This window comes from Lepisosteus platostomus, chromosome 3, assembly GCF_059453375.1.
Source record: "Lepisosteus platostomus isolate fLepPlt1 chromosome 3, fLepPlt1.hap1, whole genome shotgun sequence".
NCBI classification, from domain to species: domain Eukaryota; kingdom Metazoa; phylum Chordata; class Actinopteri; order Semionotiformes; family Lepisosteidae; genus Lepisosteus; species Lepisosteus platostomus.
The window spans coordinates 69,614,686-69,628,414 of NC_142613.1; the positions used below are offsets into that span (position 1 = coordinate 69,614,686).

The window sequence follows — 13,729 nt, forward strand, 5'->3', positions numbered from 1 at the left end:
AAGATGTCCTCTCTCACGCCTGTGAGCCTTGACTGGCAGTGTACAGGGAAGTCTTGCACAGAATGTTTTGTGTACAGTATCTGCAGGTCTAGTCCTTTTCGTTTTTTTTTTTTCTGACTGCACACTTAGCCTTTTTTTAAGATGAAATTCACTAAATCCAGGACTACTTGCCTTTTCTTTACACTCGTTTCTTTAGTTGTATTTGTGGTTTATTAGGCAGTAAAATCTGTATGTCTGCGCACTTCTGTTTTTGGAACTGAGTTTGTCAGGAGAGGTTTCATGCAAAGCTACAGCTCCTTTGCATGGGGCTTTACCACTTCTCGGTCTTGGTAAGGGGTTTCCCCACCACACTTAGGGCAAGGTCCTGGTTTAATATTGACTGGCCAGCAGCTACCTTGATCATTCTGTCTCAGTTGATAGCTGCCTTCTGTGCTCGCTGCACGATTCATGTTTTAAGCTGTGCCTTTTAATTGCAGAGCACTTCAATTAGTGGTGTGTTCTGTCACGTGCTTGTCTTTGAAAACCACAAGCAGTTCATTTTATACATGCAGAAAGAGGCGAGGAAGTCAGACAAACTGATTAAACGTCTATTGGTTGAAGTCTGTGCTTCCTTTTTGATTGACTGTGCAGCTGGGGAAGACAGATTTCAAATTGTGACTGATGAACCTGCGCTTAATTTCTTGAAGCATTTTCTGTGGGTCTAGGAGTGTTTCTCTATCATCACGTTGTGCTACATGAGCAGAGGCCTGGGAAATGTAAACTCTTGGGACTTCTTTTGGACTCAAATGCAAATCTCTTTAATTCTTCACAGGAAATCCCTCTCTCAGAGATCTTGCAAGTGGACCCAGCTAGGGACTTCTCGAACCTGGCACAGGGCAGCAACCCACATTGCTTCGAGATCATCACGGATACCATGGTGTACTATGTGGGAGAGAACAATGGAGGAAACTTTCAGAACCCAGTGCTGGCTGCCTCGGGAGTGGGCCTGGAGGTGGCTCAGAGCTGGGAGAAGGCAATCCGACAAGCCCTGATGCCTGTTACCCCACAGGCTAGTGTGTGCACTGTGGGAGCACAAGGGAAAGACCACAGTAAGTTTAAAGTCTGCTTACCATCTGTCGCCACAGTGCTGAGAAAAGAAAGCATAGTGGGCATTTTACAGGGCAGTAAGGCATTTAAGGACTAAATTGCATTATCACACTCTTAAAATGCTGAAAAGAGCATAAATAATGCTGTTCATTGTTAAAGTGTTTTGTCTAGTTTTCGAAATTTTTTATTGGTGAACATTGGACATCGTCCATAAGGCGTAAACTTGAGAAAAAGCTAGTGTGAAAACAATAGAAACGACATGCTTTTTTGTTTTTGTTTAACGCCTTTTGAGGTGATATAATTGAGTGAAGGGGTAGTGGAAAATTGATGAAATGTCAGATTGACCTTTCGTTTAGGATGGCTTATTCAGAAGTGCTTACTCGTTTGTGTGGTGCTTGTGGCACACACTAGGGAAATGTAAAGTGGGCAGTTTCTTCTCAAAAAAATAATCCATGTCAACAAATTCTGAAAGGGTTTGAACTGAGATGTGTTGCAGACACAAGAATTATGAGTATAACAAAGTATATACACATCCTCTTGAATCGGGCTTTTTGCTGATATTATTGTAATTGAATTGTAGTGAACTTTGTAATACGAGTTAACTGTCCAACTACCAAGAGGCTATAAGGACCTTTCCATCGTGGTATTTTAATGGGGCAGGTGAAATGTCAGAGACATGGCAGACAGGCACAGACTTTGGCAGAGACATGAATATTTTCTGTGCTGATATAAGAGATTAGTTTTTACAATTTTGGCAAAACCATACCAAGCCCTACATCTTCTTTACCATATATTGAAAATCGACATTTAGTAAATATTTACTTTACATTTGCGAGAGTTATCTTGATGACACCACTGAAGGTGGCAGCTGTTAAAATCAGAAGAAGATATCAATTAAGATTCTTCCTTGTTTATTCTGATGCTTTAATGCTGTGATAAGTGTGTGACATAAATGTGCACCTGGAACATAATGCCCTTAAAAAAAGAGAGGTATCGCTCATTCTCAAGCCAATTTTCTCTCCTTCTTCCTAAGTGAGATGTGAATCTACTAAGATAAATGCATTGAAATCAACTGCCAAAAATCTGGAGAATCTTTAGAAAACTGACCATTCCCGTTGGCAGGATTCTAAAGTCTTGTTAAAATTAAAGCCTTTGAGATTTGTTCTGCTTATTACATTGTAATCATCTGAGCTATCACAAAGAATGCTATTATTTCTGAATGTTGAATACCTGTGTAGAATACATTCCTATGCTGCATTTTAATTTCTTTATATAATCCTTTGAGATCATGCTTAGATTAGATAGACTTCCCAATCATTTGTTTGACAGCCAAGCATTGCAGATGATAAAATTGTTGCTGTTGTTTTAGTTTATCTCCCAAATGTTTGGTGAACACAATGTGTAAGTGAGATTTAATATTTAAAATATAATATGATTGCTTATAAAGCATTGTTCTCACGATTTAAACGTAACTCTTAATTTTAAGAATAATAAGAAGTGAATCAACAAAGTTTTTTATTTGTAATTTGTTTACATCATCTTCTAATTAGTGTGATAGAAATACACCTTACTTCAGTAATAAACCTTGTTCTGGAATTACTTAGGAGCCTGTGGGCTAAATTACTAGCACATGGTTTGAAGATATCTTATCTTATGCTCGAATTATATTTTCTTAATCTGGGGTACCCATACTGACCTCTGCTTAGCTGTTACCTCAATGTCACTGGGTGAGAAAATGTAGAGCTGTATTCGGTTCGTTGCACACTTGAAACCGTATTGTATCTTTAGTGATTCTGTATTTTAATCCTTCTTTTTTTAACACCAGAAGAGCTGTCCATCAGCATATCTGTGTCCAACTGCCAGATTCAGGAGAATGTGGTAAGTGTGGCCTGTTGATGGGACAGTGTTATGCAATTTCCAAATACAGAATCTTGTTGTTATCATTTTTCCCTTTTTTGATTTTGTGCTCTTATGGTTTATAATACTTTTGGGTTCCGCTATAAAAGATAGAATCAGTATTCTGTAAATCACTGTGAAAAGCTCAATAAAAGGAAGTGGCCAATATTGTGAGGTTACGGGAATTAATATTACAGTTCCCTCACAGTAAGTGAAAGTGCTTAGTTGTTAATCAAAAGAAACTATGTGGTGTAATTGAAAACAATAGAATTTCAAATTGTAAGAGGTAAAGTAATCCAAAAGCATTTAACATCTGTATATAAAATTACTTTGATAATAACAAAAAAAATGGAATCTCAGTAATATACGATTTCTGTAGTTAGATAAAAATACATGAATATTTGTTTGTGAAGGAAAAGTGTGAAATTAATAGTAATTAAGTGTAGAAATTAATTCAGGTAATGCCTTATTTGTAAGCTTGTTTGTATACGGATAATTATTGGTTCTGACTAAGAACGGGCTTGTTTCCTTGTTGTAGGATATAAGCTCTGTATACCAGATCTTTGCTGATGAGGTTTTGGGATCAGGGCAGTTTGGAATTGTATATGGCGGTAAGCTTTTCAGGTTTTCCATATTTGCACAATTCAGAAATATAGCAGGTGTGGAGTTTATTATGTAACAACTTGAGCAGCTGATTGCTAGCAGACCAGTGCCTACATTAAGGGTGTTTTGATATTTTGGGGGGTTTATTTGGTGCATGGTATGGTGAGGAATACTTGTGTTATTAAAAGTGTTATTAAAAAGTTGTTAGTAAACATGTAAATATTTTTAAATTATTTTCACAATCACAACGCATGATCTGAGTTTGACAAGCAGCCACCTCTCTTTAAACAATTATATATTCCACAGTGTCATGTTATGGAAGCTGAATACATCCTGTACATAAACCTGTAACTCATGTATACAGTACAGGATATACAGTTTTTTGGAGTCCAGCCCATTTGTGTTGCATGTATAAATAAGACAATTCCTAGTACACTGTTGGAGACTTAACTGAATGTAAAAGGTGCTTCTTTATTTTCTCCTGTATAGTATTGAGGTCCCTTATCATGAATGGCTTTGTTTGGTTCCACTTTGCATTTCTAATCACTTACAATGTAAACGTTATCGGGACTTTGGCAGCTTCCAGCACTTTGTGTAGATCTTTTCTTTTACAGAACAGTTTCACTTTTGTTTTTTAAAGGGAAACACAGGAAAACAGGCAGAGATGTTGCAATTAAGGTCATCGACAAAATGAGATTTCCCACCAAGCAGGAGAGCCAGCTGCGAAATGAAGTTGCTATATTACAGGTAAGCCTGCTGCTCTGTACACTTGGACTCAGTAGTTGTGTGTAGAAAGTGTATAGCATTCTGGAACATCACTACACATGTATTCAAACAATAATCATCCTTTTCAGAAAGTAACGGTAATTAGGTTAGCTGGGTCAACATGAGTGTCTGTTTTACCCTCAGTTTGTTCAGACTAGAAAGCTTGATGGGGAAATGCTGTGGCACAGCTTTTCCTGTTTGATTCTTGTCACAGCTTGGACCAGCAGTACAAGGTAATCTAACAGGCTGAACATTAGAACGTTAGGCATAAATCTTGAAAGCAAGATACAATGTAGAAAATTGGTTGGTTCTCTTGCCCATACACTGAAGCGTTTTGCTTGCTTGCTTTTCCCGTTAGAACCTGCACCATCCTGGGATTGTGAACCTGGAGTGCATGTTTGAAACTCCCGAGAGAGTTTTTGTGGTCATGGAGAAGCTCCACGGAGACATGCTGGAGATGATTCTCTCCAGTGAGAAGAGCAGACTTCCAGAGCGCATCACCAAATTTCTGGTCACGCAGGTGAGTTTCTCTCGTTCTGCTGAAATCGGGCGTGTTTGGTGCAGATGTGGTTAGCACCGCTGCCCCAGGGCTCTTGGATCCTGGTGTAATGCCTTTCTGTGTCCATGTGTGTTTCCTTCTGGGGCTCCGGTTGCTTCCTGCTTCCCAAAGACATGAGCCCTGTGCTGGAAAAGGCTTCAGGATGCCACCACTCTTGCTAGGAATAAGGGGTTTTCTGTGAATAGATATGGGGACAGATGATTAATTCTGAGGTGCTTCTTTAACACTATGGATACACTTCCTTCATCACTCATATGGAAGAGGAAGAAGTTTCGCTTTCAGTTTTAATGTTGTCTGACAAATTGGGGAGTGGAGTATTAAAGTAAAAATAATTATCTGTTACTGATCTGAGATACCTAATAACATGCCCACTATTGTCAGGAATGGAAACTGATCAAAGAGATCAGATTAGTTTTTTTTTATTGCCTGGCACAGTGGGATGATGAAGTATTGAAAAGTCACAGACTTAAAAAGACAAATGATTTACAACAATAAAATGTGAGCACAGAGACTTATATTTACGAAGACCGTTATTCCCTGAACTCGGGTTTTCTACAGCTCAAAGATACACTGACTCTTATTCAAAGATGGACCAAACTTCACAGGACAGTCAGCCCTCTAAGACTGATGTACAATCTAGTTAATCTTGCATTACCTATAAAACATTTTCCCACTAATTTACTTCTGGTCTCTTACATGTTCAAAACTAGTTGGTAGTACCACTCCACAAAGAGTAGAGTCCAAAAATGCTGGTTCTGTGGATCTGAGCCAAATGGAACTCACTCAGAATGTCTTATTTCTTCCTGCGAAGGGTGAGAGAAAATATACTGCACTGACTAGAAATGTGCCCAACTCAACTTCTTAAATACTAAGCTATTCTTCCTGGACCAGCCATTCACCTCCTAAGCTGATAGACCCCCTGTTGGGGGACATTTGTAGGGGACAGTTTATACAAGGCCCCAGCCTAACTTGCAGTTCTGTAAACCTCAGATTTTCTCATTTGCTATGGCAGGCCAGACTTGATTTAAAACCATTTCAAGTAGACTGTACTTTACATAACATAAATTGTTGAAACGCTAAGTAGGTACAACAGTTACAGTATATAATAATATTTTTGTATTGTGTTACATTCCTGGTTTTTATGCTACATAGAAATAAAATACCCCTTTAAAATACAATAAATTATCATTTTGACTTCACTAGATGCAAGTTTAGTCAAATGTAACTCATTCCCTTGTGAGTATGGAATGTTCTTAGCATTATTAACTGTAATCATTTAAAGTATTGTCACTGTCATTATTTATACACTATGTGAATCCAGATATTTCATTCAACTGGTGAAAATAATTGTGCCTTTTGTTTTCTAACATGTTGCAAGTACTTGTAGTGATGTATTTACTTTTTCTGAATTCAATAAAGAGAATAACACTACATTTTCAAGATGCTGATCCCTTACTGTCTGTGAGTGACAGAAGGCTGAAAATGTTCTTGCAATTACGCAAAAGAGGAACCAGATGTAAAGAAGTATACTTTCAAAAAAGCAAAATAGATGGGAATTGCGACAGAATGAAAAAACATTACATAAACATGAATGATATTGGATTAAAAAAAAAACTATTTTTTAAGATCTGTTACACGATTGAGTTTTTAACCTGCAGTATATTGATTGCTCATTTCTGTGTCTGACAGATTCTGGTGGCGTTGAGACATTTGCATTTTAAGAACATAGTACACTGTGACCTGAAGCCTGAGAATGTCCTCCTGGCCTCAGCAGAGCCTTTCCCTCAGGTAGGTTCAGCCCCAGGTGGGCAGCAGCTTTGGGGGAACGACATGGAAAATAATAATTCTTCCCATCTTTAACGTGTGCTGGAATTGCACCATTTTGCCAAGAATAATATATCGTTAAGGTCCACGGTGAATTTCTCCCAAAACCAAACATCAGCATCAGTATGTTAACATTTCTCAAACAAACACATGACACAGTTGCTTGTTAAGCAGCTTTCTTATAAAACAGAAGCATGTTAAAAAAAGTAAAATCCAAGTAACACCAACACATCATGCTTTCTTAACAGTGTAGTATTTCTTGGACAAGTTACCATTGACCGTATATGAAAAGTAACACGGCAGTCCAACACGCTTGATAAATACAGCTGTTCTGTGGCTGGCTGGTTCTGCAGGTGAAGCTGTGTGACTTTGGCTTTGCCCGCATCATCGGGGAGAAATCCTTCAGGCGCTCGGTGGTGGGGACCCCCGCCTACCTGGCCCCCGAGGTCCTGCGGAGCAAAGGCTATAACCGCTCTCTGGACATGTGGTCTGTGGGCGTCATCATCTACGTCAGCCTCAGTGGCACTTTCCCCTTCAACGAAGACGAAGACATCAATGACCAGATTCAAAACGCAGCCTTCATGTATCCACCCAACCCTTGGATAGAGATATCTGGAGAAGGTAAAGGTACTCTGCTTCTTTTTATTCTTATTGTCAAAAATTCTTCCGCAAAAGTAGCCATTTGCGATAACGTGGAAAACGTGTTAGAAAACATTAGCATTATACCTCCAGCCTATAATAATACATGTATGCTTGTGCCAAAATGGTGCTTCTGTTTTTATATTCTCTTAATTGTTTTGTTTGAAAGGTATTTTCCAGAAATACATTGAAAGTACATGTGGTAGCAAATTTATTTTTTCAGATTACCCCCTCATTGATGATCTGTCCTTTATCTTTTTTGAACACTACCAAATTTTCTTTTGCTATCCTCTCCTCAAAGTTGAGAGTTGTGCCACTTACCCCTAAGGGATAAGTCTCAAATAAATTTAACTGTGACATGAGACAATGGCTGGACTCAGGAAATCAACATATTTTTATAATGCACTCCAATTTATACCCTGGTCCATTAGCGAACCTCCACACTGCCTCCCAGAAGAGTCAACACCAGCTGAAGGAGTGGGGTGTCTCTTCCTGAAGGCACTGCAGAACTGCAGTGTTGCTGTCACCTGCCTTGGGTCCCCTATATAAGCCAGGTCCCCAAAAGCAGAGGGGGGACCCTGGGTGATTAAAGCTCACCCAATTCCTGGCAGCACTGCTTCTTGGGGAATTCCAGTTAGAGCGGTGTGATAACATGGTCTGGGCTCAAACCAGTGACATCTTGACCATGGAGCTCAGCCTGCTCCCTGAGACCTTAATCTTGTTGAAGCAATGGAAGACCCCCATTGAGTGCATTTTAAGAGGGAACCTCTTCAGATAATGTATTTCACTCAAGGGGCTTATCATGACTTGGAGAAAGGATGCTGCTTCCATTCTTGAGTGGGTCCAGCGACCATGACAGTGATACTTCAGCCTTTGTGTCCACCATGGTGCTGAAAGAAGTGTGGCCTAGAAGTGCCTGGTATTCCATGACAGGGGCCAAGATGAGCAATTTTGATCACTCACTGAGAAATGACAACTGAGGATTCAGAAGAGGTTCTTGTTAAACAGTTTCTGAAATGTAAACCACACACAGATACCCTGGCTATTTGTATATTTTAGTAATTGGTTTAACACAAGATTGTGACAGTGCAGTAAGATTCACTACTCATTCATATTCGTTCTTTTCCAGCAACCGACCTCATAAACAATCTCCTTCAGGTGAAAATGAGGAAGAGGTACAGTGTGGACAAGTCCCTCAGTCACCCTTGGCTTCAGGTAACAAACTTTTTTTATAGATTATACAGCCTGTGAAAATGTTGGTAGTACCAGATTCATAGAATTTTGTTTTGCAGAGGAATGCTAAAGATAAACTGTTCAGTTATCACAAAGGATTAAAGAAGGTGTGTTGTATTTTGAAAATGCTGTTAGCAAAAAGAGCTTCCTGAGATGCACCAAATATGAGATGTCAGCAAAGTTCAAGTTCAGTGCTTTACTGCCATTACAGCTAGTGGCATGGAGTTGGGTTTGGTGAGCTGATACAATTAAAAGATAGTCCATATAAATAATATAAAACCAACAATAGGCAGCTTCCACCCTAAACACATCATTTATAAAATAAATAACACTGAGACCAGATAAAATAACATGAGCCCTGCAACAATTGCTCAATTAAAGTGCAGAGGTCATGCATTTCACAGCTTCTGGGTGGGTGCTGTTATGGAACCTAGTGGGTCTTATTTGATAGACCTGAGCTGCTTACCAGGAGCTGGAGGGTAAACAGAGGTTGGGCAAGGGAAGGGTCAGTGAGAATCTGTAGGGCTGTGTGTTTCAGTCTAGAGAGGCAGAGTGAGTCCACAGAGGAAAGGTGGCACCCCACAGTTTTGGAGGCGATAGACGCTACTCTCTCTGGCTGCTTCGTGTCTTGGGCATTGATTGGCACAGTGTTGGAGAAGGTTAAAGCACTCTCAATGGCAGATCTGTAAAAGAGAGTCACTGCTTCCTGTGACACTCCAAACTTCTTTGACTGTCTCAGGAAGAACAGCCTCTGGTGAGAGTGTTGGAGATGGTGGTGCCCAGGAACTTAAAATTCTCCACCACCTCCACAATCTGATCATTGATGTACAGTGGTGAAACTGCTCCCTTGCTTTGCCTAAAGTCCATCACAAGTTCTTTTGTTTTACTGAAATTTAGTTCCAGGTTATTTAGGCTTAACCCACCTTAATTCATGTACACCGACTCATCGTTGTTGTTTGTGATGAGCCCTATGAGAGTAGTGCTATCATTAGCGAGCTTGAACATTTTGACTGCGTCCAAGTGTGAAATACAGTCATTTGTGTACAGAGAGCAAAGCAGACATGATAAGACACAACCCTGAGGAGCGCCTGTGCTCAGGGTGAGGGACTTGGAGATGGTATCCTTCTGCTTCACCACCTGCTTCCTATCAGAAAGGAAATCCAGTAGCCAATAACAGAGTCTGATTAATACCCTTTTCTGCTAGCTTATCAAAAAGCTTGAGGGGGAAGTACACTCGTTTCATGAGAAATGAACATCTGTACCAAAATACAGCAAGCTACAGTATCCGGTTCCCATAAGAACAGTATGAATTTCATGCCAATGTGTGAACAACAAACTGAAACTAGGGAGTCACTCACCCAGTGACAGCATGATTTTATTTGTGATAACATCCAAATTTTGATCTGTTATTGTATAGTTACGGTATTTTTTTTTGTGTTAGTAGCCTTTACAAAATGGAATAGAAAAGTGACAGTGACGTCAAATCCTTAAAACCGGAGGGGCAATGACCTTTGAATTGAAAGTCGATTTATGAACAGGGCTTTGGAATATAACCCACATGTTCATTAGTTGAGGGATGTGCGGTTATAGTTTTTTTTATAAAAGATCGACTATCGTTGTGGTGTTTGTTCACATCGGTGCCAAGTCATCATCCTTGACCGTGTCAGTCTTTTTAAGCGCTAGCTGTAATGCTCGTTTCGCGCCTCTTCCCAGGATTACCAGACCTGGCTGGACCTCAGGGAGTTCGAGACGCGGATAGGAGAGCGATACATTACCCACGAGAGCGACGACGCGCGCTGGGAGGAGTACGCCGACATGCACAACCTGGCCTATCCCAAGCACTTCATCATGGCTCCCAACCTGGACGACATGGAGGAGGACCCTTAGCGGCCAGATCTCGCCTGCATGGAGGACTGAAGAGGCGGGAGGGGTCCTGCTCATTGAAAGACACAGGAACTGTTCGCGACACCTGAGATCCGCTGGGACGGTTTTGGCTATGCGCCGCTCGGGCGGAACACACCGCGGAGACGCCCCCCAACGAGGACGGGCAGCCGTGGCAGGCTCTGTGTGCAGTGCCAGGTCGCGCCAGTGGACCCGAGGTGGACGTGACACCGAGAGGCAGCGTGGACTGACGGTGTTCAGAACCGTTTCAATCGCTCCTGGGATCTGATGAGACGTTTCTTTTTTCGGCTCGTTTTTTTTTTTAAGAATCTCGCCTTCCCACAAGTCCAAAGCGTAAAGTAGGAAGCGAACTCTGCTTTGCATCGGAAAAGGACTTCCTCTGGGCTTGTGGATTCTGCTCTTGGAATCTAGCTTATAAACTACCACCACAACCTCCAGTAAAGGGCTAAAGCATGGACCAAATGGAAGAGGAAGGGCACTTTGGTTATTTCACTTTCCTTAAACTATTTTTTTAAAGTAAAATCTGAAAAGAGATTACAGATATGTATGTTTAAATCTTTTCATAACCGGCTTGAAAGAATTTTGCTTATTCTAAGAGTGCTATTTTTAAAAAGTATTTCTTTCAGATTTTGTCGTTTGATGGTATTAAACTGGAACACATATAACATTATGCTATTGTCTTGAATATCTTGTTTAATGTCATGGGGATAGAACATTTTTGCACTATAGGTCAACTCGTCTTGTTAATGATTGACCCTTACTTTGGCAAATCAGATGAACTTGTAACAGCTGCTACTTAATTCCATTGACAAAGAAAACCAAAGTAAAACAAAACCACGAAAGAACAAAGGGATATTTGATATGACTTGCATCTGAGACTTTAAACCTTGTTTATATTTATTACAAATGGCCCATCTTTAGAACACTCTGAAGCAGGTTATAAATTGACTATGTACAGCATGATAGACATTACTTTTCTAACTACATTAATATCCAGAAGTATTGCATGTGTACTAAATTATTATACATCCTATTATCAGAGCGAGGGAATGATAAATATATTTCCTGATACTGCAGCAAATGTCTATGGGATGTGGAAGCCATTCACGTTAAAGTCATGCTAAGTACATGTGTGGATTTTAGAACTCTTGATGGAAAAAAGCAATTCAGGAAAGGTATTGCTGACTGAAAAGCTTAAAGATGTGTAACAGAAGTAACTGAGCTGTTTTTGAAAACTTTGCATTCCTCCATGTCATATACAGTAACTGTACCATAATCTTGACATTCCTGCTACTTGTGAACAATACATAGTTAGGCAAAACTACAACATACATCTCAGCTCTTTAGTTAGGCTTTTCTTTACAGATAATTTTGTGTCATTATCAAACATCACATTTACAAAGTATTAAAGCATGTCATAAAAAAGCATTTATCTCCTGCCCAGGGGTACAGTATAAAATACTGATTATAAGATATACCTGTAGATTTTTTTCTTGCACCAGGGCTATAAGAACAGTGGCCTGAACAAAAACAGATTTGATATTTTATGAAAACACATTAAAAAAGAAAAAAAATTGAGACTTTTTGCAGTATTTAATGTGTTCTAGTTTAATTTCTGTATCCATTACTGTCAGTTAAGTAAGGCACAGGTATAACAATCCATGCCTTCAAATACTGGAAAATACTATGTGGAGTGCAATGACACAGTAATTGCTACTCATCCAGCAGTTTGTTTCTGTATGTATTTTTTTTGTATTTTTGACATATGGAGCAAACAATTACTACTCCCTTTTCTTTTCATTTGCAGTTTCAGATTGACAATATACAGTATGACCTTTTGATTATTTCTGTTTCTATCAATTCCTCATTAAACATATTCAGATTTGTCTGATTAGTCGGGTTTATGGCGTAATTTTTTCTTAGAACATGGGCACATGAATTGCAGACAGCTTGATTGGGGGAACTTTTCATGCCATTTATGTTCACCTATTGCACAGCCCACAGTGAGCAAATTAGAGCATGTAGCCTGAGTGTTTCATACCTAAAATAACACTGTTACTGCCCTATTCTTTATTTGTTCTGATTTTTCAGTTTTGTAAATACTTTCTCATTAATATCTGACTACAGTACTTTACCATCCTTTACTTTAATGTTTTTAAAATACAATGCAGTAGTGAACACTGCTAATCTAATGAAGGTAGCAGCTGAAGACCTGTCTTAGGAATTGTAAGCAAAATCTGCACCCCAAAGCTAACAGTCTCTGTAAATATCTGATAGACAATTTCTCTGCCTTTATCTCAAGATTGGCACAAGCATATTTGAAGGAAACTGCCCATTTTTATACAGAATAGTTCTATGGATAATAAATATTGCTCATGCCCAGCACTGGATGTCTAACAGGCACAAATCTTGGGCAGGACACATTTTGCTTATCATCCTTATCCAATTAATAGGACTTTTTCAACCAAATGTGAACTGGACATTGACAATTTCACAGATTTCTGAGTTAAATAACCTTATATCTTAAATATTCCAGACCATATGGAGTTAGTCTTCTAAGCAGTGACTACAGTTGTGAAAAAGAAGGACTCAGTTTGTTGCGAATTATACAAAAATTGAAGCTGTCGGCTTTTATCTAACTTTTGACGGCCATCTGTTATGGTTTCCATTGCCGTTTTCTCAGTATTGCTAGAATATTTTTCCTTAATAGCACCACTATTAAGTTTCATGTTCACTTTTGTCCTTTTCTTCTGTTGAAAGAGAATACTGCAGTGTTATAAGGGCTGAATAACACCACTGCACTGGGCTGTGAGATAAGCTCAGTTGAACTGTTTAATGCTAATGCTTTTTTTTTTTTTTGCATACGTTCCCTTATGTAATGTAAAAATTGGGCCTGACTGAACTGAAACTGTTAAAGATGCATGACTTAATCCTGAGAATCATTTCAATTTCTGTGTTGCCACTGGATTGGCAGGTGTCTTTAAAGTGTTTTGTATATTTTAATACTTACTGATTAATAAAATGCAGCATCTCAACATAAGTTTACTATTCTATTTGTACTCTATTTTTGGAAATGGGAAGTTTCATCCTGCAGTGAGGGGTCAGACAGCCGTTTGTATTCTAAGTCGTCAAATGTCCTTGGCCGTAAGAGAAAATGGTTGGGATCCGATTGCCCCTCTCTTTAATAAAAGTACATTTATCCATGGGCTCTTCACTTCTGCA

The 13,729-nt window shown here is 39.3% G+C and overlaps 1 protein-coding gene across 2 annotated transcripts in view; it reads left to right on the top strand.

The window, feature by feature from the left end:
* The window catches only part of prkd3 (protein kinase D3), a 104,409-nt gene extending 90,862 nt beyond the window's left edge, over window positions 1-13,547 (top strand). The window contains exons 11-19 of one of the 2 annotated variants that reach the window (XM_088626622.1): window positions 812-1,088; window positions 2,912-2,964; window positions 3,521-3,593; window positions 4,226-4,332; window positions 4,709-4,870; window positions 6,599-6,697; window positions 7,087-7,360; window positions 8,502-8,587; window positions 10,319-13,547. In XM_088626622.1, the coding sequence (XP_088482748.1) occupies window positions 812-1,088; window positions 2,912-2,964; window positions 3,521-3,593; window positions 4,226-4,332; window positions 4,709-4,870; window positions 6,599-6,697; window positions 7,087-7,360; window positions 8,502-8,587; window positions 10,319-10,492 (1,305 nt within the window). In that variant the 3' untranslated portion in view covers window positions 10,493-13,547. The remainder of the gene's footprint in view (window positions 1-811; window positions 1,089-2,911; window positions 2,965-3,520; window positions 3,594-4,225; window positions 4,333-4,708; window positions 4,871-6,598; window positions 6,698-7,086; window positions 7,361-8,501; window positions 8,588-10,318) is intronic. The other variant, XM_088626623.1, reaches the window with a different exon arrangement.
* The last annotated feature ends 182 nt before the right edge of the window (window positions 13,548-13,729 follow it).